The sequence below is a fragment of the Ambystoma mexicanum genome, chromosome 1p (assembly GCF_040938575.1).
Source record: "Ambystoma mexicanum isolate Mex_15411 chromosome 1p, UKY_AmexF1_1, whole genome shotgun sequence".
Classification (NCBI taxonomy): Eukaryota; Metazoa; Chordata; class Amphibia; order Caudata; family Ambystomatidae; genus Ambystoma; species Ambystoma mexicanum.
The window spans coordinates 208,220,235-208,241,953 of NC_090921.1; the positions used below are offsets into that span (position 1 = coordinate 208,220,235).

Consider the following 21,719-nt stretch of genomic DNA (forward strand, 5'->3'; position numbering starts at 1 on the left):
GTTCGTACATAAACTAAATTACACGTGTCCTGAAGAACACTATATCTGTCCCTTACTGTTCTTAAGACACATTCAACTTGACAGAGAATAATACGGACAGCGTCCTCAGGACACCCCCTACGAACACTCCCCGGACACCGCGAGTGTTCTTAGAAGCGTCTTCAGAACACCCCCATTTTGTTTATTTGCGAACATTTCAGGACACTGCGAGTGTTCTTAGAACATATTCAACTTGACAGAGAACAATACGGACAGCGTCCTCAGAACACCCCCTACAAACATTTCAGGACACCGGGAGTGTTCTCAAAAACGTCTTCAGAACACCCCCATTTTGTTTATTTGCAAACATTTCAGGACACCGCACGTGTTCTTAGAACACATTCAACTTGACAGAGAACAATATGGACAGCGTCCTCAGGACACCCCCTACGAACACTCCCCGGACACCGCAAGTGTTCTTAGAACAGTTTCACTTTGCTTGCGAACAAAACGGACACATATTGACTCCTTAGAACACCCCCTAGTCAGTTTATTTAGAACATTTCAGAACACCCGTGATGGCCGCAAACAAATCGAACACAAAAAGAACGTCTAACACATAAAAAACACAACTTTCATCCTATCTCATACACTCCCACCCTCCCCAAACACTCCTACACACCAACACACTCTACAAAAAACACATTTTGAACAAAGTTTCACCGCGCTGTTCGGGGACATCCGCAAATCCAAGATGGCGGGCGCTACCGAAAAATCTGACGCGCTTCACGCTCCACGCCGTCCAATCAGCGAACACTTTGCATGTCCGCGAACATCACGCAAGACGATTGGCCAATAAGGACACTTTCCGCGGAGCGAACAGGGAAGTGTGTCCGCAAACCGAACACAGATATCACTAATTTTTTTTTACCTACTTTTTGGTCATTTTAAAAAAAACTACTGGACGGATTTTCACCAAATTTGCAAAAGCACGCTTTCGGGACCAAGCCGCTGCTCCTGGTCCAAATTTGGTGGAAATCCGTCCAGCGGTTTGGGCTGTAGGCGCGAGCAAAATTTTTTTCTCATTCACTCTATGGAGAGTGAGTATAATGTATACAAATATGAGCATATAGAGGGAAGGTAGAGTAATAAAAACAAAACTATGAGAAAGTGCTGATAACCATAATGATTATCGTCATGCACAGAAAGGATTGCTCTCTTTCAAGCCTGTATCTTCCGCTATGTATATGTTTCATATGATGTGACTGGACCCTAAGTCTACAAATATAGTACCTTTTTAATTTTTACTTCCTGACTGTTACTGAAGAAAACTATGTGGCTTCGATATGTCAGTAAAGGATAAAAAGGGAGAGCCAGCCATGTGATGTCATCAGTGATGTCATCAATGACATTTGTGATGTCATCTTTGATGTCCTGGGTGTTAGTGTTAGCAGTGCACGGTGGCGCGAGTTATGGTTGCTTATGTTACCATAACTGCTGAATTTCAGGGGTTTTTCTGTTTACTTTGAGCCATAACGTCCCTTTAACAAAGTTTTTTCACTGAATTTCATAGGCTTTTAGTAGCGCAACTTAACCATAACGTCCCTTTAACAAAGTTTTTTCACGGAATTTCATAGGTTTTTAGTGCACAACTTAACCATAATATCCCTGACCTCATATACATGTAACATAGAACATACTAACCACCTCGTAGTGATTTTCATGTCCGCGGACTACCGCCATGTCCGCGGACACATCGAAAATCTGAGCGTGGTGAATGTAAATTTAAATAGTGTGCCCCATTTCCCCTTTGAAGTTGGCTCTGAAAAGAGCCGTTTTTTTTTTTTTTACAGATGCTTGACAGACACCTGTTATTTTGTATTTTTTTTCTTGTTTTTTTTTCTTACTTTACTCCTAAAATCTTCACATAACCTTCTCCAAAGCAACCCTTACATTCCAAAATAGAAAGGCATTTCCCGTAAAAGATAAAGAAATGCCATCTTCTTTAAAATTACCAGCATTACTGGCATCAATATTCTCATTGTTACAGAAGAAAATACCAGCTCTAATCATGAAGGCACACATGCCTCGGTTGATGACACACCTAGCAATATTTTATCTGAGGACAAAAAACTGAACTATTGTCCCATATTGCCATAGGGAGTAATCCAGAAAAAATTACTTTTGCATTTGGAAGGATCTTCATTACTGCTTGAACCAAGCGTTCCAAATCAGCCAACAAAGTAGGGGCACTGACGTTGCCCAAATGGAAAGCACCATAGTGCAAAACTACCACATGCGGACTGTTCATCGTGGCCATATCCTCACAAACTTGTACAATTCCCTGTACATTGCAATCAGGCACACTGCTCCACACCACCTCCACTTCTTTCACATCAAAGTTCTTTGCAACGTGCCTGCATTCAGTGTACTGCTGTAAACCATGCACAAACATATCTCCGAGCACCAACATCCTGACTTTCTCCACTTCTGCCATCTTCACCACACACAGTCTCTTTCAACACAAATCCACAACCTCGACATCTGATTGGCTGATCCATACAGTCTTCTTTCCATGTTGGATTTCCTGGAAAAACCCGGATGTAGCACGCCCTGTCCACGAACAGCCGCGTTAACCGTGGACGGCGTCCACTTTACTCTCTGTGCCATTCCCTCATTGCATACAGCTAAGCAATCACACAATACGAATAACGTCCTCAGAACAACCCCATTTTGTGATTTTTCGAACATTTCAGGACAATTATTATTTCATTATTCAACATATTAACATTACACATATTATACTTTCATCTTGTACTCTGCACACAATGCTATGTTTCTCCATTAGTAGCTCAGTATACTAGATAGAATCCCATAATACAATGCTATTTATATCAATGCATCGTTCAAAGCACTAATAACGGTATGATATTTATTGCAATATCCTTGACACTTTTTTCGCAACATTATAATAAAAATCCCTAGTACACAAATTCCATGAAAAGTACATACACACGTGATGTCATCAGTGATTTCATCAATGACATTTGCGATGTCATCTTTGATGTCCTGGGTGTTAGTCTTAGCAGTGCACAGTGGTGGCGCCAGTTATTTTTCAAAGCTTACCATAACTTGCGATTTTCAGGGGTCTTTCGGCTGTACTTAGAACCATAACGTCCTTTAAACAAACTTTTTTTAATATCACGCAAACAATATACAAACATGGCGTGCAAAAACAACTTCTACAGATGGCTTTACACAGAATGTTGCAAAGTAAGAATTTATGCTCGTTCACAGTGAAGGTCAGCTGCTTCCACAACTTCTACAGATGGCTTTACACAATGTTGCAAAGTAAGAATTTATGCTCGTTCACAGTGAAGGTCAGCTGCTTCCATTTTTTTCTCGGGCCCCGGAGAGGCTCACGAAGCGGACTATAAGGTTGTATTGTGTTTTGACCTTGACAGACAGAGATTGTGATGAAAGACTTCTCTTGAAGGAGTGTTGCTAAAACGTAAGAGAAGATAAAGATGAAATTTCTGAAACGAAACCACTTTTATATATTATATCACTATGCGAAAGATCGTTGGCACACGCAGAGTCGTATTTTGGGACTGCACCACTCGTAGACAATGGACATTGCAATTGTACTGTAAGTAACCCTTTAGATTACTTTATACCAAATATAATTACAATAGCGTAGCATTAAAGACCGCTCAAGTTGAAAGTGGCATAATGTTTTCTACCGCGCACTATCACCGCCGAATTGATCCCCTGTCGTTTAGAGGGCTCTAAAAAAGGCAGACGACACAGGGTGGGTTAATAGAAATAATGTAACCGGTCTATAGGCGGTCAAGCGCTCTACTCGCTGTGCCACTTCACTGTAGCCTGTCAAGTGGCACAGCGAGTACAGCGCTCGCTTTGACATCCGTGCACAGCTTGCTAACGCAAGTTTGAATCCCGGCAAGGCCAAACTCAGCCTTTCATCCTTCCGTGGTCGATAAATGAGCACCACACCGTGGTTAATAATAAGCACCGCTTAGATACCTCACGGTTCTTAGCGCTATATGAATGGGAAAATATTATTATTTTATTATTAACATACTCTGTTGCATTATTTTCGATAGCAAATATTTTCACGCCCTAATAAATAAAATGATGATTTTTAATGAAGATCGGCTGGTGAAACTAAATTATGTTTTTTAAAACAGGTATGTGGCTCCATTTTGCCTATGTCACGATTTACAGACTCCAGCGGATGGGGTCTTCAACTGCCAGGTGCAGGTCCAAATATGCAACTTCATGACCCTCACCATTTTATGGGACAATCGCCAAGGACCAATATGCCCTTACGCAGTACTAGCGGCTACAAACAACATACCAACCAATAGGGTGGTCTAATGGCTCGTTGTTGGAGCAACCTTCCGATTATTAGAGCGACCATTTACTGCTTTTATCATAAACCAACAGCCTATCTACCGCAAAGGAACAACGCGTGGCTCCAAAAAAACTTTTGCTGATCGACAGCAGGGACAATAGCAAATCGCTGAATATTCACTAAACATTTCATGTGAAATAAATGTACTTTACCAAATGTACAATCATGCTGTTTACTTTTAAACCACAGTTTCATATTCCGAATTGTGGCGCACTGAGTTGTAAGCTGATCTAACACTCTCTGTACCGCAAAGGAACATCGCGTGTCTCAACATGAACTTTTGCGGATCGACAACAAAGACAAATGCAAATTGCTGAATATTCTCTAAACATTTGATGTCAAATAAATGTACTTTACAACATTTACAATCTTGCTGTTTGCTTTTAAATCACAGTTTCATATTCCGAATTGTGACACGCTGTGTTGTGACATAATGTGTGTTGTCTTCCGGGTTCTGTTTAAAGTTGTGTAGTACTGGAGACGACTGGGCGCGTTTGATTACGCACCCTGTAACGTCATGGAGAGAGGCGGGGAATATGAATGCTTTGATAATATCAGGCTTAGGGGCGGGAGATATGATTTAGTGTCGCAAAAGCAAGTCAGCCAGGTCAATAGCGCCAGTCATAGGATTATCACATAATGTCGGCGCACACCAGCCGGATTTATCGTTTCTTTAGTGGACAAAAAGTCGGTTGACGCTCCCAGGAAATTGTACTATTAGCGGACAAAGGAGTGCGCTTAAAACACTTTCACCATGACAACGAACAATACAAACAATGTTCTCAGAACACCCCCATTTTGTGTAATTGCAACCATTTTGTGACACTGCGAGTGTTCTTAGAACACATTCAACTAGACAGATTACAATACGGACAGCGTCCTGAGGACAACCCCAGTTTGTGTATTTACGAACAATTAAGTACACCGCGAGTGTTCATAGCTCATTTTTACCTTCCTTGCGAACAAAAATGACACATACTCCGTCCTCTAAACACCCCACCATTTAGTTTATTTACAAAATGTCAGAACAGCCGTGTTCTCCGCGGACAAATCGAACGCAACAAAAACGTCTAGCACATAAAAAAACAAAACATTGAACCTATCTCATACTCCCCCACCCTCCCCAAACACTCTTACACACCAACACACGGAACTAAATACAATTTTTTATGCACGTTTCACTGCGCTGTACGCGGTTGACTTCGAATACAAGATGGCGGGCGCCACAGAAAATCTGACGCGCTCCACGCCCCTTGCCGTCCAATCATCGAACACGTCGCATTTCCGCGGACATGAGGCAAGGCCATGGGCCAATCGGGGTGCTGTCCGCGGAGCGAACAGGGAAGTCCGTCCGCGAAGCGAACACAGATATCACGAATTTTTTTGCCTTACATTTTGGTCATTTTTAAAAAAACTACTGGACAGATTTACACCAAATTTACAAAAGCACGCTTTTGGGACCAGGCCGCCGCTCCTGCCGCAAATTTGGTGTAAATCCGTCCAGCGGTTCGGGCTGTAGCCGTGCGCGAAGTTTTTTCTCATTCAGTCTATTCAGAGTGACCCAAATACTTTTTTTGCAAAGTTTGGTGAGGATTCGTCCAGGGAGAGCGAAGCTTTAAGCCGCCCAAAAAGTGCTCTTCCTATGGAAACAGCAACTTAACCATAAATATATATATATATTTGAATAGAACCATATTGGGCATTCTTCATTTTGGACTCTAATGCTTCGCTGTCTGGATTGCTACTGAATCAGATGGGCATCCCTTTTGAGAGCATAGCCTTCCCTCGGCCCAAGTTACTAAACAAGGCAAAGGAGGTATATCTCTGTTCTTTGCCTATATTACCTTTATGACTCGATTGGCTCCTGGTTTGTAGAAGTGTGAGGGCGGAGTAGGCCGTGTTTCTGCTCATCCTTGTACTCCTGCAGGGCAGACGTCAATTTGTCTGTGGCCCTGTGGAAAGGGGACCATTTTGGCATGTTGCATTATGCAGACATCCAACACAATGGTGAGGCATAATTGACCCCATCTGTTAAGGAGTCAGTGGGGAGGGTTCAGCTAATACACAGGAAAAGGTGACCTGCCAATGTACCAGTATTTGACTTCAGATTCAATATTTTGCGCCTCCTTGACATGCAGAATACAGGTTATCACACATAAGTGTAAGATTTGCAAACATGCCTATGCCGTTCCAAGCATTCTGGCCCACAAACCCAATTAAATAAATGCCCAAAGTGGAATATGTTAATGTCATAGATGACAATGGAAAATCGCAAGCATATGCGAATACCAGCACAGGTCGAAGAGGGTTGGGCATGTGTTTGTGCAAGCCATTAAGAATGATTTATGTTCATGCAAACTCGTGACAAATGTGAGAAAATAAAGTAATGTAGATAGCACATCACATCAAGCTTTAACATAAGTAGCAAGCTTGAAGCTTTAATCTGAATCTATGCTGAAATGCAGGTGACACAAAGGAGATGAGTCCCAGGGCCACTGACAAGTGAGGTGAGTACTTAAAAGGGTGGTATATTTCCTTTACCTGTTTCATTGGCGATCTCTCCTTCCGCACATGGGATGCAGTCATAGCAACAGGCAGGCCGGCCTTCCTGAAGAGCCTTTCTATAGCCAGGAGTACAGCTCTCACTGCACACAGACAGAGGTACCTACAGGAGAGAAGCAGTGTTTCATTAAGAGGAAGGAGAGCAATGGACCTACAGGAGAGAAGGAGTGTTTGAATAAGAGGACAAAGGGCATGGAACCTACAGGAGAGAAGGAGTGTTTGATTAAGAGGACACAGAGCAAGGAGAGAAAGAGTGGGTGATTAAGATGAACCAGAGCAGGGGACCTACAGTAGAGAAGCAGTGTTTTTATTAAGAAGACACAGAGCAATGGACCTACAGGAGAGAAGCAGTGTTTGAATAAGAGGACACAGAGCAAGGGACCTACAGGAAAGAAGGAGTGAGTGATTACGAGGACACAGAGAAAACGACCTACAGGAGAGAAGGAGTGAGCGATTAAGAGGACACAGAGCAAGGGACCTACAGGAGAGAAGGAGTGGGCGATTAAGAGGACACAGAGCAAGGGACCTACAGGAGAGAAGAAATCTGTGATTAAGAGGACACAGAGCATGGGACCTACAGGAGCGAAGCAGTGTTTGAATAAGAGGACACAGAGCAAGGGACCTACAGGAGAGACAGAGTGGGTGATTAAGAGGAAACAGAAAAAGTGACCTACAGGAGAGAAGAAGTGGGTGATTAAGAGGACACAGAAAAAGGGACCTACAGGAGAGAAGCAGTGTTTGAATAAGAGTACACAGAGCAAGGGACCTGCAGGAGATAAGGAGTGAGAGATTAAGAGGACATAGAGCAAGGGACCTACGGGAGAGAAGGAGTGGGTGATTAAGAGGACACAGAGCAAGGTACCTACAGGAGAGAAGGACTGAGTGATTAAGTGGACACAGAGCAAGGGACCTACAGGAGAGAAGGAGTGGGTGATAAAGAGGATTCGGAGCAAGGGACCTACAGGAGAGAAGGAGTGGGTGATTAAGAGGACACAGAGCAAGGGACCTACATGAGAGAAACAGTGTTTGAATAAGAGGACACAGAGCAAGGAACCTACAGGAGGGACAGAGTAGGTGATTAAGAGGACACATAACAAGGGACCTACAGGAGAGAAGGAGTGGGTGATTAAGAGGATACAGAGCAAGGGACCTACAGGAGAGTAGGAGTGGGTGATTAAGAGGACACACAGCAAGGGACCTACAGGAGAGAAGGACTGAGTGATTAAGAGGACATAGAGAAAGGGACCTACAGGAGAGACAGAGTGGGTGATTAAGAGGACACATAACAAGGGACCTACAGGAGAGAAGGAGTGGGTGATTAAGAGGACACAGAGCAAGGGACCTACAGGAGAGAAGGAGTGAGTGATTAAGAGGACACAAAGCAAGGGACCTACATGAGAGAAACAGTGTTTGAATAAGAGGACACAGAGCAAGGAACCTACAGGAGGGACAGAGTAGGTGATTAAGAGGACACATAACAAGGGACCTACAGGAGAGAAGGAGTGGGTGATTAAGAGGATACAGAGCAAGGGACCTACAGGAGAGTAGGAGTGGGTGATTAAGAGGACACACAGCAAGGGACCTACAGGAGAGAAGGACTGAGTGATTAAGAGGACATAGAGAAAGGGACCTACAGGAGAGACAGAGTGGGTGATTAAGAGGACACATAACAAGGGACCTACAGGAGAGAAGGAGTGGGTGATTAAGAGGACACAGAGCAAGGGACCTACAGGAGAGAAGGAGTGAGTGATTAAGAGGACACAAAGCAAGGGACCTACAGGAGAGAAGGAGTGAGTGATTAAGAGGAAATAGAGCAAGGGCCCTATAGGAGAGATGAGAGGGTGATTAAGAGGACACAGAAAAAGTGACCTACAGGAGAGAAAGAGTGGGTGATTAAGAGGACATAGAACAAGGGACCTACAGGAGAGAAGCAGTGTTTGAATAAGAGGATATAGAGCAAGGGACCTACAGGAGAGAAGGAGTGGGTGATTAAGAGGGCACAGAGCAAGGGACCTACAGGAAAGAAGGAGTGGGTGATTAAGAGGATACAGAGCAAGGGGCCTACAAGAAAGAAGGATTGGGTGACTTAGAGGACACAGAGCAAGGGAACCTACAGGAGAAAAGCAGTGTTTTAATAAGAGGACACAGAGCAAGGGACCTACAGGAGAGAGAGAGTGGGAGATTAAGAGGACACTTAACAAGGCACCTACAGGAGAGAAGTAGTGGGTGATTCAGAGGACACAGAGCAAGGAACCTACAGGAGAGAAGCAGTGTTTGAAAAAGAGGACACAGAGCAAGGGACCTACAGGAGATAAGGAGTGAGAGATTAAGAGTACATAGTGCAAGCGTCCTACAGGAGAGAAGGAGTGGGTGATTAAGAGGACACAGAGCAAGGTACTTGCAGGAGAGAAGGAGTGACTGATTAAGAGGACACAGAGCAAGGTATCCACAGAAGAGAAGGAGTGGGTGATTAAGAGGATACAAAGTACGGGACCTACAGGAGAGAAGGAGTGAGTGATTAAGAGGACACAGAGCAAGGGACCTACAGGAGAGGAGGAGTGAGTGATTAAGAGGACACAGAGCAAGGGACCTACAGGAGAGAAGCAGTGTTTGAATAAGAGGATACAGAGCAAGGGACCTACAGGGGAGACAGAGTGGGTGATTAAGAGGACACATAACAAGGGATGTACAGGAGAGCAGGAGTGGGTGATTAAGAGGATACAGAGCAAGGGACCTACAGGAGAGTAGGAGTGGATGATTAAGAGGACACAAAGCAAGGGACCTACAGGAGAGAATGAGTGAGTGATTAAGAGGACACAGAGCAAGGGACCTACAGGAGAGAAGCAGTGTTTGAATAAGAGGACACAGAGCAAGGGACCTACAGGAGGGACAGAGTGGGTGATTAAGCAGACACAGAGCAATTGACCTACAGGAGAGAAGGAGTGAATGATTAAGAGGACACAGAGCAAGGGACCTACAGGAGAGAAGGAGTGAGTCATTAAGAGGACACAGAGCAAGGCACCTACAGGAAAGAAGGAGTGGGTGATTAAGAGGACACAGAGCAAGGATCCTACAGGAGAGAAGGAGTAGGTGATTAAGAGGACACCAAGCAAGGGACCTACAGGAGAGAATCAGTGTTTGAATAAGAGGACACAGAGCAAGGGACCTACAGGAGAGACGGAGTGGGTGATTAAGAGGACACAGAAAAAGTGACCTACAGGAGAGAAGGAGTGGGTGATTAAGAGGACATAGAACACGGGACCTACAAGAGAGAAGCAGTGTTTGAATAAGAGGATATAGAGCAAGGGACCTACAGGAGAGAAGGAGTGGGTGATTAAGAGGGCACAGAGCAAGGTACCTACAGGAGAGAGGGTGTGAGTGATTAAGAGGATACAGAGCAAGGGACCTACAGGAAAGAAGGAGTGGGTGATTAAGAGGATACAGAGCAAGGGGCCTACAAGAAAGAAGGATTGGGTGACTTAGAGGACACAGAGCAAGGGAACCTACAGGAGAAAAGCAGTGTTTTAATAAGAGGACACAGAGCAAGGGACCTACAGGAGAGAGAGAGTGGGAGATTAAGAGGACACTTAACAAGGGACCTACAGGAGAGAAGTAAGGGGTGATTCAGAGGACACAGAGCAAGGTACCTACAGGAGAGAAGGAGTGAGTGATTAAGAGGACACAGAGCAAGGGACCGACAGGAGGGAAGGAGTTAGTGATTAAGAGGAAACAGAGCAAGGGACCTAGAGGAGAGAAGGAGTGTTTGAATAAGAGGACACAGAGCAAGGGACCTACAGGAGAGACGAATGGGTCGTTAAGAGGGCACAGAAAAAGTGACCTACCGGAGAGAAGGAGTGGGTGATTAAGAGGACACAGATACAGGGACCTACAGGAGAGAAGCAGTGTTTGAATAAGAGGACACAGAGCAAAGGATGTACAGGAGATAAGGAGTGAGATATTAAGAGGACATAGAGCAAGGGACCTACAGGAAAGAAGGAGTGGGTGATTAAGAGGACACAGAGCAAGGACCTACAGGAGAGTAGGAGTGGGTGATTAAGAGGACACAGAGCAAGGGACCTACAGGAGAGAATGAGTGAGGGATTAAGAGGACACACAGCAAGGGACCTACAGGAGAGTAGGAGTGGGTGATTAAGAGGACACAGAGCAAGGGACCTACAGGAGAGAAGCAGTGTTTGAATAAGAGGACACAGAGCAAGGGACCTACAGGAGAGACAGAGTGGGTGATTAAGAGGACACAGAGAAATGGACCTACAGGAGAGAAGGAGTGTTTGATTAAGAGGACACAGAGCAAGGGACCTACAGGAGAGAAGGAGTAACTGCCATGGGTATCCCCCCCACAGTGCCAAGGCCTTTTTTGGTGATTTCAGTATTTCACCATGCAAAGCATTCTAACATTTTCTCCTTCATTAAGAGAACACAGAGCAAGGGACCTACAGGAGAGAATGGGTATGTGATTAAGAGGACACAAAGCAAGGGGCCTACAGGAGAGAAGGAGTAGGTGATTAAGATGACACAGAGCAAGGGACCTACAGGAGAAATGCAGTGTTTGAATAAGAGGACATAGAGCAAGGGACCTACAGGAGAGACGGAGTGGGTGATTAAGAGGACACAGAGCAAGGTACCTACAGGAGAGAGGGAGTGAGTGATTAAGAGGACACAGAGCAAGGGGCCTACAGGAGAGAAGGAGTGGGTGATTAAGAGGACACATAGAAAGGGACCTACAGGAGAGAAGGAGTGGGTGATTAAGAGGACACCGAGCAAGGGACCTACAGGGGAGAAGCTGTGTTTGAATGAGCGGACACAGAGAAAGGGACCTACAGGAGAGAAGTAGTGTTTGAATAAGAGGACACATAACAAGGGACCTACAGGAGAGAAGGAGTGGGTGATTAAGAGGATACAGAGCAAGGGGCCTACAGGAGAAAAGCAGTGTTTGAATAAGATGACACAGAGCAAGGGACCTACAGGAGAGACGGAGTGGGTGATTAAGAGGACACAGAAAAATTGACCTACAGGAGAGAAGGAGTGGGTGATTAAGAGGACACAGAACAAGGGACCTACAGGCGAGAAGCAGTGTTTGAATAAGAGGACACAGAGCAAGGGACCTACAGGAGAGAAGGAGTGGGTGATTAAGAGGACACAGAGCAAGGGACCTACAGGAGAGAAGGAGTATGTGATTAAGATGGCACAGAGCAAGGGTCCTACAGGAGAAAAGCAGTGTTTGAATAAGAGGAGACAGAGCAAGGGACCTACAGGAGAGACGGATTGGGTGATTAAGAGGACACAGAAAAAGTGACCTACAGGAGAGAAGGAGTGGGTTATTAAGAGGACACAGAACAAGAGACGTACAGGAGAGAAGCAGAGTTTGAATAAGAGGATCCAGAGCAAGGGACCTACAGGAGAGAAGGAGTGGGTGATTAAGAGGACAAAGAGAAAGGTACCTACAGGAGAGAGGGAGTGAGTGATTAAGAGGACACAGAGCAAGGGACCTACAGGAGAGGAGAGGGAGTGAGTGATTATGAGGACACAGAACAAGCGGCCTACAGGAGAAAAGGAGTGGGTGATTAAGAGGAAATAGAGCAAGGGACCTACAGGGGAGAAGCAGTGTTTGAATAAGAGGGCACAGAGCAAGGGACCTACAGGAGAGACAGAGTGGGTGATTAAGAGGACACAGAGCAAGGGACCTACAGGAGAGAAGGAGTGAGTGATTAAGAGATTAAGAGGAAATAGAGCAAGGGGCCTTCAGGAGAGAAGGAGTGGGTGATTAAGAGGACACAGAGCAAGGGGCCTACAGGAGAGAAGGAGTGAGTGATTAAGAGGAAATAGAGAAAGGGACATACAGGAGAGAAGTAGTGTTTGAATAAGAAACCTACAGGAGAGAAGGAGTGGGTGATTCAGAGGATACGGAGCAAGGGTCCTACAGGAGAGAAGGAGTGGGTGATTAAGATGACACAGAGCAAGGGACCTACAGGAGAAAAGCCGTGTTTGAATAAGAGGACACAGAGCAAGCGACCTACAGGAGAGAAGGAGTGGGTGATTAAGAGGACACAGAGCAATGTACCAGCATGAGAGAGGGAGTGAGTGATTAAGAGGACACAGAGCAAGAGACCTACAGGAGAGGAGAAGGAGTGGGTGATTAAGAGGACACAGAGCAAGGTACCTACAGGAGAGAGGGAGTGAGTGATTAAGAAGACACAGAGCAAGGGGCCTACAGGAGAGAAGGAGTGGGTGATTAAGAGGACACAGAGCAAGGGACCTACAGGAGAGAAGGAGTGAGTGATTAAGAGGAAATAGAGCAAGGGACCTACAGGAGAGAAGCAGTGTTTGAATAAGAGGACACAGAGCAAGGGACCTACAGGAGAGACAGAGTGAGTGATTAAGGGAACGCATTAAAAGGGACCTAAATGAGAGCAGTAGACGGTGATTAAAAGGACACAGAGCAAGGGGCCTACAGGAGAGAAGCTGTGTTTGAATGAGAGGGCACAGAGAAAGGGACCTACAGGAGAGAAGTAGTGTTTGAATAAGAGTACACATAACAAGGGACCTACAGGAGAGAAGTAGTGGATAATTAAGAGGATACGGAGCAAGGGACCTACAGGAGAGAAGGAGTGGGTGATTAAGAGGACACAGAGCAAGGGACCTACAGGAGAGAAGGAGTGAGTGATTAAGAGGACACAGAGCAAGGTACGTACAGGAGAGAAGCAGTGTTTGAATAAGGGGACATACAGCAATGGACCAACAGGCGAGAGGGATTGAATGATTAATAGGACAAAGAGCAAGGGGCCTACAGGAGAGAAGGAGTTGGTGATTAAGAGGAAATAGAGCAAGGGACCTACAGGAGAGAAGCAGTGTTTGAATATGAGGACACAGAGCAAGGGACCTACAGGAGAGAAGTAGTGTTTGAATAAGAGTACACATAACAAGGGACCTACAGGAGAGAAGTAGTGGGTGATTAAGAGGATATGGAGCAAGGGACCGAAAGGAGAGAAGGAGTTGGTGATTAAGAGGACACAGAGCAAGGGACCTACAGGAGAGAAGGAGTGAGTGATTAAGAGGACACAGAGCAAGGTACGTACAGGAGAGAAGCAGTGTTTGAATAAGGGGACACACAGCAAGGGATCTACAGGAGAGAGGGAGTGAGTGATTAAGAGGACACAGAGCAAAGTACCTACAGGAGAGAAGGAGTGGGTGATTAAGAGGATACGGAGCAAGTGGCCTACAGGAGAGAAGGAGTGAGTGATTAAGAGGACACAGAGCAAGGGACCTACATGAGAGAAGGAGTGGGTGATTGAGGACACAGAGCAAGGGACCTACAGGAGAGAAGGAGTGGGTGATTATGAGGACACAGAGCAAGGGACCTACAGGAGAGAAGGAGTGGGTGATTATGAGGACACAGAGCAAGGGACCAACATGAGAGAAGGAGTGGGTGATTGAGGACATAGAGCAAGGGACCTACAGGAGAGAAGGAGTGGGTGATTATGAGGACACACAGCAAGGGACCTACAGGAGAGAGGGAGTGAGTGATTAAGAGGACACAGAGCAAAGTACCTACAGGAGAGAAGGAGTGGGTGATTAGGGGATACAGAGCAAGTGGCCTACAGGAGAGAAGGAGTGAATGATTAAGAGGACACAGGGCAAGGGACCTACATGAGAGAAGGAGTGGGTGATTGAGGACACAGAGCAAGGGACCTACAGGAAAGAAGGAGTGGGTGATTAAGAGGACACAGAGCAAGAGACCTACAGGAGAGAAGGAGTGAGTGATTAAGAGGACACAGAGCAAGGAACCTACAGGAGAGAAGGAGTAGGTGATTAAGAGGACACCGAGCAAGGGACCTACAGGAGAGAATCAGTGTTTGAATAAGAGGACACAGAGCAAGGGACCTACAGGAGAGACGGAGTGGGTGATTAAGAGGACACAGAAAAAGTGACCTACAGGAGAGAAGGAGTGGGTGATTAAGAGGACATAGAACAAGGGACCTACAGGAGAGAAGCAGTGTTTGAATAAGAGCATATAGAGCAAGGGACCTACAGGAGAGAAGGAGTGGGTGATTAAGAGGGCACAGAGCAAGGTACCTACAGGAGAGAGGGAGTGAGTGATTAAGAGGATACAGAGCAAGGGACCTACAGGAAAGAAGGAGTGGGTGATTAAGAGGATACAGAGCAAGGGGCCTGCAAGAAAGAAGGATTGGGTGACTTAGAGGACACAGAGCAAGGGAACCTACAGGAGAAAAGCAGTGTTTTAATAAGAGGACACAGAGCAAGGGACCTACAGGAGAGAGAGAGTGGGAGATTAAGAGGACACTTAACAAGGGACCTACAGGAGAGAAGTAGTGGGTGATTCAGAGGACACAGAGCAAGGGGCCTACAGGAGAGAAGGAGAGAGTGATTAAGAGGACACAGAGCAAGGGACCGACAGGAGGGAGGAGTTAGTGATTAAGAGGAAACAGAGCAAGGGACCTAGAGGAGAGAAGGAGTGTTTGAATAAGAGGACACAGAGCAAGGGACCTACAGGAGAGACGAATGGGTGATTAAGAGGGCACAGAAAAAGTGACCTACCGGAGAGAAGGAGTGGGTGATTAAGAGAACACAGAGACAGGGACCTACAGGAAAGAAGCAGTGTTTGAATAAGAGGACACAGAGCAAAGGACGTACAGGAGATAAGGAGTGAGATATTAAGAGGACATAGAGCAAGGGACCTACAGGAAAGAAGGAGTGGGTGATTAAGAGGACACAGAGCAAGGACCTACAGGAGAGTAGGAGTGGGTTATTAAGAGGACACAGAGCAAGGGACCTACAGGAGAGAAGCAGTGTTTGAATAAGAGGACACAGAGCAAGGGACCTACAGGGGAGACAGAGTGGGTGATTAAGAGGACACAGAGAAATGGACCTACAGGAGAGAAGGAGTGTTTGATTAAGAGGACACAGAGCAAGGGACCTACAGGAGAGAAGGAGTAACTGCCATGGGTATCCCCCCACAGTGCCAAGGCCTTTTTTGGTGATTTCAGTATTTCACCATGCAAAGCATTCTAACATTTTCTCCTTCATTAAGAGAACACAGAGCAAGGGACCTACAGGAGAGAATGGGTATGTGATTAAGAGGACACAAAGCAAGGGACCTACAGGAGAGAAGGAGTAGGTGATTAAGATGACACAGAGCAAGGGACCTACAGGAGAAATGCAGTGTTTGAATAAGAGGACATAGAGCAAGGGACCTACAGGAGAGACGGAGTGGGTGATTAAGAGGACACAGAGCAAGGGGCCTACAGGAGAGAAGGAGTGGGTGATTAAGAGGAAATAGAGCAAGGGACCTACAGGAGAGAAGTAGTCAGTGATTAAGAGGACACCGAGCAAGGGACCTACAGGGGAGAAGCTGTGTTTGAATGAGAGGACACAGAGAAAGGGACCTACAGGAGAGAAGTAGTGTTTGAATAAGAGGACACATAACAAGGGACCTACAGGAGAGAAGGAGTGGGTGATTAAGAGGATACAGAGCAAGGGACCTACAGGAGAGAAGGAGTGGGTGATTAAGATGACACAGAGCAAGGGACCTACAGGGGAAAAGCAGTGTTTGAATAAGATGTCACACAGCAAGGGACCTACAGGAGAGACGGAGTGGGTGATTAAGAGGACACAGAAAAAGTGACCTACAGGAGAGAAGGAGTGGGTGATTAAGAGGACACAGAACAAGGGACCTACAGGCGAGAAGCAGTGTTTGAATAAGAGGACACAGAGCAAGGGACCTACAGGAGAGAAGGAGTGGGTGATTAAGAGGACACAGAGCAAGGGACCTACAGGAGAGAAGGAGTATGTGATTAAGATGGCACAGAGCAAGGGTCCTACAGGAGAAAAGCAGTGTTTGAATAAGAGGAGACAGAGCAAGGGACCTACAGGAGAGACGGATTGGGTGATTAAGAGGACACAGAAAAAGTGACCTACAGGAGAGAAGGAGTGGGTTATTAAGAGGACACAGAACAAGAGACGTACAGGAGAGAAGCAGAGTTTGAATAAGAGGACCCAGAGCAAGGGACCTACAGGAGAGAAGGAGTGAGTGATTAAGAGGACACAGAGAAAGGTACCTACAGGAGAGAGGGAGTGAGTGATTAAGAGGACACAGAGCAAGGGACCTACAGGAGAGGAGAGGGAGTGAGTGATTATGAGGACACAGAACAAGCGGCCTACAGGAGAAAAGGAGTGGGTGATTAAGAAGACACAGAGCAAGGGACCTACAGGAGAGAAGGAGTGAGTGATTAAGAGGAAATAGAGCAAGGGACCTACAGGGGAGAAGCAGTGTTTGAATAAAAGGACACAGAGCAAGGGACCTACAGGAGAGACAGAGTGTGTGATTAAGAGGACACAGAGCAAGGGACCTACAGGAGAGAAGGAGTGAGTGATTAAGAGATTAAGAGGAAATAGAGCAAGGGGCCTTCAGGAGAGAAGGAGTGGGTGATTAAGAGGACACAGAGCAAGGGGCCTACAGGAGAGAAGGAGTGAGTGATTAAGAGGAAATAGAAAAAGGGACCTACAGGAGAGAAGTAGTATTTGAATAAGAAACCTACAGGAGAGAAGGAGTGGGTGATTCAGAGGATACGGAGCAAAGGTCCTACAGGAGAGAAGGAGTGGGTGATTAAGATGACACAGAGCAAGGGACCTACAGGAGAAAAGCAGTGTTTGAATAAGAGGACGCAGAGCAAGGGACCTACAGGAGAGAAGGAGAGGGTGATTAAGAGGACACAGAGCAAGGTACCTGCAGGAGAGAGGGAGTGAGTGATTAAGAGGACACAGAGCAAGAGACCTGCAGGAGAGGAGAAGGAGTGGGTGATTAAGAGGACACAGAGCAAGGTACCTACAGGAGAGAGGGAGTGAGTGATTAAGAAGACACAGAGCAAGGGGCCTACAGGAGAGAAGGAGTGGGTGATTAAGAGGACACAGAGCAAGGGACCTACAGGAGAGAAGCAGTGTTTGAATAAGAGGACACAGAGCAAGGGACCTACAGGAGAGACAGAGTGAGTGATTAAGGGAACGCATTAAAAGGGACCTAAATGAGAGCAGTAGACGGTGATTAAAAGGACACAGAGCAAGGGGCCTACAGGAGAGAAGCTGTGTTTGAATGAGAGGGCACAGAGAAAGGGACCTACAGGAGAGAAGTAGTGTTTGAATAAGAGTACACATAACAAGGGACCTACAGGAGAGAAGTAGTGGATTATTAAGAGGATACGGAGCAAGGGACCTACAGGAGAGAAGGAGTGGGTGATTAAGAGGACACAGAGCAAGGGACCTACAGGAGAGAAGGAGTGAGTGATTAAGAGGACACAGAGCAAGGTACGTACAGGAGAGAAGCAGTGTTTGAATAAGGGGACACACAGCAATGGACCAACAGGCGAGAGGGATTGAATGATTAATAGGACAAAGAGCAAGGGGCCTACAGGAGAGAAGCAGTGTTTGAATAAGAGTACACATAACAAGGGACCTACAGGAGAGAAGTAGTGGGTGATTAAGAGGATACGGAGCAAGGGACCTACAGGAGAGAAGGAGTTGGTGATTAAGAGGACACAGAGCAAGGGACCTACAGGAGAGAATGAGTGAGTGATTAAGAGGACACAGAGCAAGGTACGTACAGGAGAGAAGCAGTGTTTGAATAAGGGGACACACAGCAAGGGACCTACAGGAGAGAGGGAGTGAGTGATTAAGAGGACACAGAGCAAAGTACCTACAGGAGAGAAAGAGTGGGTGATTAAGAGGATACGGAGCAAGTGGCCTACAGGAGAGAAGGAGTGAGTGATTAAGAGGACACAGAGCAAGGGACCTACATGAGAGAAGGAGTGGGTGATTGAGGACACAGAGCAAGGGACCTACAGGAGAGAAGGAGTGGGTGATTATGAGGACACAGAGCAAGGGACCTACAGGAGAGGAGGAGTGGGTGATTATGAGGACACAGAGCAAGGGACCTACATGAGAGAAGGAGTGGGTGATTGAGGACACAGAGCAAGGGACCTACAGGAGAGAAGGAGTGGGTGATTATGAGGACACACAGCAAGGGACCTACAGGAGAGAGGGAGTGAGTGATTAAGAGGACACAGAGCAAAGTACCTACAGGAGAGAAGGAGTGGGTGATTAAGAGGATACGGAGCAAGTGGCCTACAGGAGAGAAGGAGTGAATGATTAAGAGGACACAGAGCAAGGGACCTACATGAGAGAAGGAGTGGGTGATTGAGGACACAGAGCAAGGGACCTACAAGAGAAAAGCAGTGTTTGAATAAGATGACACAGAGCAAGGGACCTACAGGAGAGACGGAGTGGGTGATTAAGAGGACACAGAAAAAGTGACCTACAGGAGAGAAGGAGTGGGTGATTAAGAGGACACAGAACAAGGGACCTACAGGCGAGAAGCAGTGTTTGAATAAGAGGACACAGAGCAAGGGACCTACAGGAGCGAAGGAGTATGTGATTAAGATGGCACAGAGCAAGGGTCCTACAGGAGAAAAGCAGTGTTTGAATAAGAGGAGACAGAGCAAGGGACCTACAGGAGAGACGGATTGGGTGATTAAGAGGACACAGAAAAATCGACCTACAGGAGAGAAGGAGTGGGTTATTAAGAGGACACAGAACAAGAGACGTACAGGAGAGAAGCAGAGTTTGAATAAGAGGACCCAGAGCAAGGGACCTACAGGAGAGAAGGAGTGGGTGATTAAGAGGACACAGAGAAAGGTACCTACAGGAGAGAGGGAGTGAGTGATTAAGAGGACACAGAGCAAGGGACCTACAGGAGAGGAGAGGGAGTGAGTGATTATGAGGACACAGAACAAACGGCCTACAGGAGAGAAGGAGTGGGTGATTAAGAAGACACAGAGCAAGGGACCTACAGGAGAGAAGGAGTGAGTGATTAAGAGGAAATAGAGCAAGGGACCTACAGGGGAGAAGCAGTGTTTGAATAAGAGGACACAGAGCAAGGGACCTACAGGAGAGACAGAGTGGGTGATTAGGAGGACACAGAGCAAGGGACCTACAGGAGAGAAGGAGTGAGTGATTAAGAGATTAAGAGGAAATAGAGCAAGGGGCCTTCAGGAGAGAAGGAGTGGGTGATTAAGAGGACACAGAGCAAGGGGCCTACAGGAGAGAAGGAGTGATTGATTAAGAGGAAATAGAGAAAGGGACCTACAGGAGAGAAGTAGTGTTTGAATAAGAAACCTACAGGAGAGAAGGAGTGGGTGATTCAGAGGATACGGGGCAAGGGTCCTACAGGAGAGAAGGAGTGGGTGATTAAGATGACACAGAGCAAGGGACCTACAGGAGAAAAGCAGTGTTTGAATAAGAGGACACAGAGCAAGGGACCCACAGGAGAGACGGAGTGGGTGATTAAGAGGACACAGAAAAAGTAACCTACAGGAGAGAAGAAGTGGGTGATTAAGAGGACACAGAACAAGGGACCTACAGGAGAGTAGGAGTGTTTGAATAAGAGAACACAGAGCAAGGAACCTACAGGAGAGAAGGAGTGGGTGATTAAGATGACACAGAGCAAGGGACCTACAGAAGAAAAGCAGTGTTTGAATAAGAGGACACAGAGCAAGGGACCTACAGGAGAGACGGAGTGGGTGATTAAGAGGACACAGAAAAAGTGACCTACAGGAGAGAAGGAGTGGGTTATTAAGAGGACACAGAACAAGGGACCTACAGGAGAGAAGCAGTGTTTGAATAAGAGGACACAGAGCAAGGGACCTACAGGAGAGAAGGAGCGGGTGATTAAGAGGACACAGAGCAAGGGACCTACAGGAGAGAAGGAGTGAGTGATTAAGAGGACACAGAGCAAGGTACGTACAGGAGAGAAGCAGTGTTTGAATAAGGGGGCACACAGCAAGGGACCAACAGGAGAGAGGGAGTGAGTGATTAAGAGGACAAAGAGCAAGGGGCCTACAGGAGAGAAGGAGTGGGTGATTAAGAGGAAATAGAGCAAGGGACCTACAGGAGAGAAGCAGTGTTTTAATATGAGGACACAGAGCAAGGGACCTACAGGAGAGAAGTAGTGTTTGAATAAGAGTACACATAACAAGGGACCTACAGGAGAGAAGTAGTGGGTGATTAAGAGGATACGGAGCAAGGGACCTACAGGAGAGAAGGAGTTGGTGATTAAGAGGACACAGAGCAAGGGACCTACAGGAGAGAAGGAGTGAGTGATTAAGAGGACACAGAGCAAGGTACGTACAGGAGAGAAGCAGTGTTTGAATAAGGGGACACACAGCAAGGGACCTACAGGAGAGAGGGAGTGAGTGATTAAGAGGACACAGAGCAAAGTACCTACAGGAGAGAAGGAGTGGGTGATTAAGAGGATACGGAGCAAGTGGCCTACAGGAGAGAAGGAGTGAGTGATTAAGAGGACACAGAGCAAGGGACCTACATGAGAGAAGGAGTGGGTGATTGAGGACACAGAGCAAGGGACCTACAGGAGAGAAGGAGTGGGTGATTATGAGGACACAGAGCAAGGGTCCTACAGGAGAGAAGGAGAGGGTTGTGACGACAGCAGAGATTTTCTATCAACGCCTAGGCTGCCTTCTACTGTGAAAACGTCATGCTGTCAGTATTTAAAAGTACTTAAGTCCTTAACAGCCCTACTCCTGGCCAATACGGAAGGCCCTTCAAAATGATCCTCCTGGCCAGCGTATGCCAGGCACACCCCATGAGGTGGTGAAGTTTGCAAAGTCTGCTACACTCACCCAGGAGGGTGCACCGATGA

The 21,719-nt window shown here is 46.4% G+C and overlaps 1 protein-coding gene across 1 annotated transcript in view; it reads right to left on the reverse strand.

Annotated features, from left to right (window-relative positions):
- Positions 1-21,719, reverse strand: part of LOC138471220 (vomeronasal type-2 receptor 1-like) — a 221,752-nt gene that overhangs the window by 130,307 nt on the left and 69,726 nt on the right. Inside the window, exon 5 of the mRNA XM_069609040.1 lies at positions 6,956-7,079. Coding sequence (XP_069465141.1) covers positions 6,956-7,079 — 124 coding nt within the window. The remainder of the gene's footprint in view (positions 1-6,955; positions 7,080-21,719) is intronic.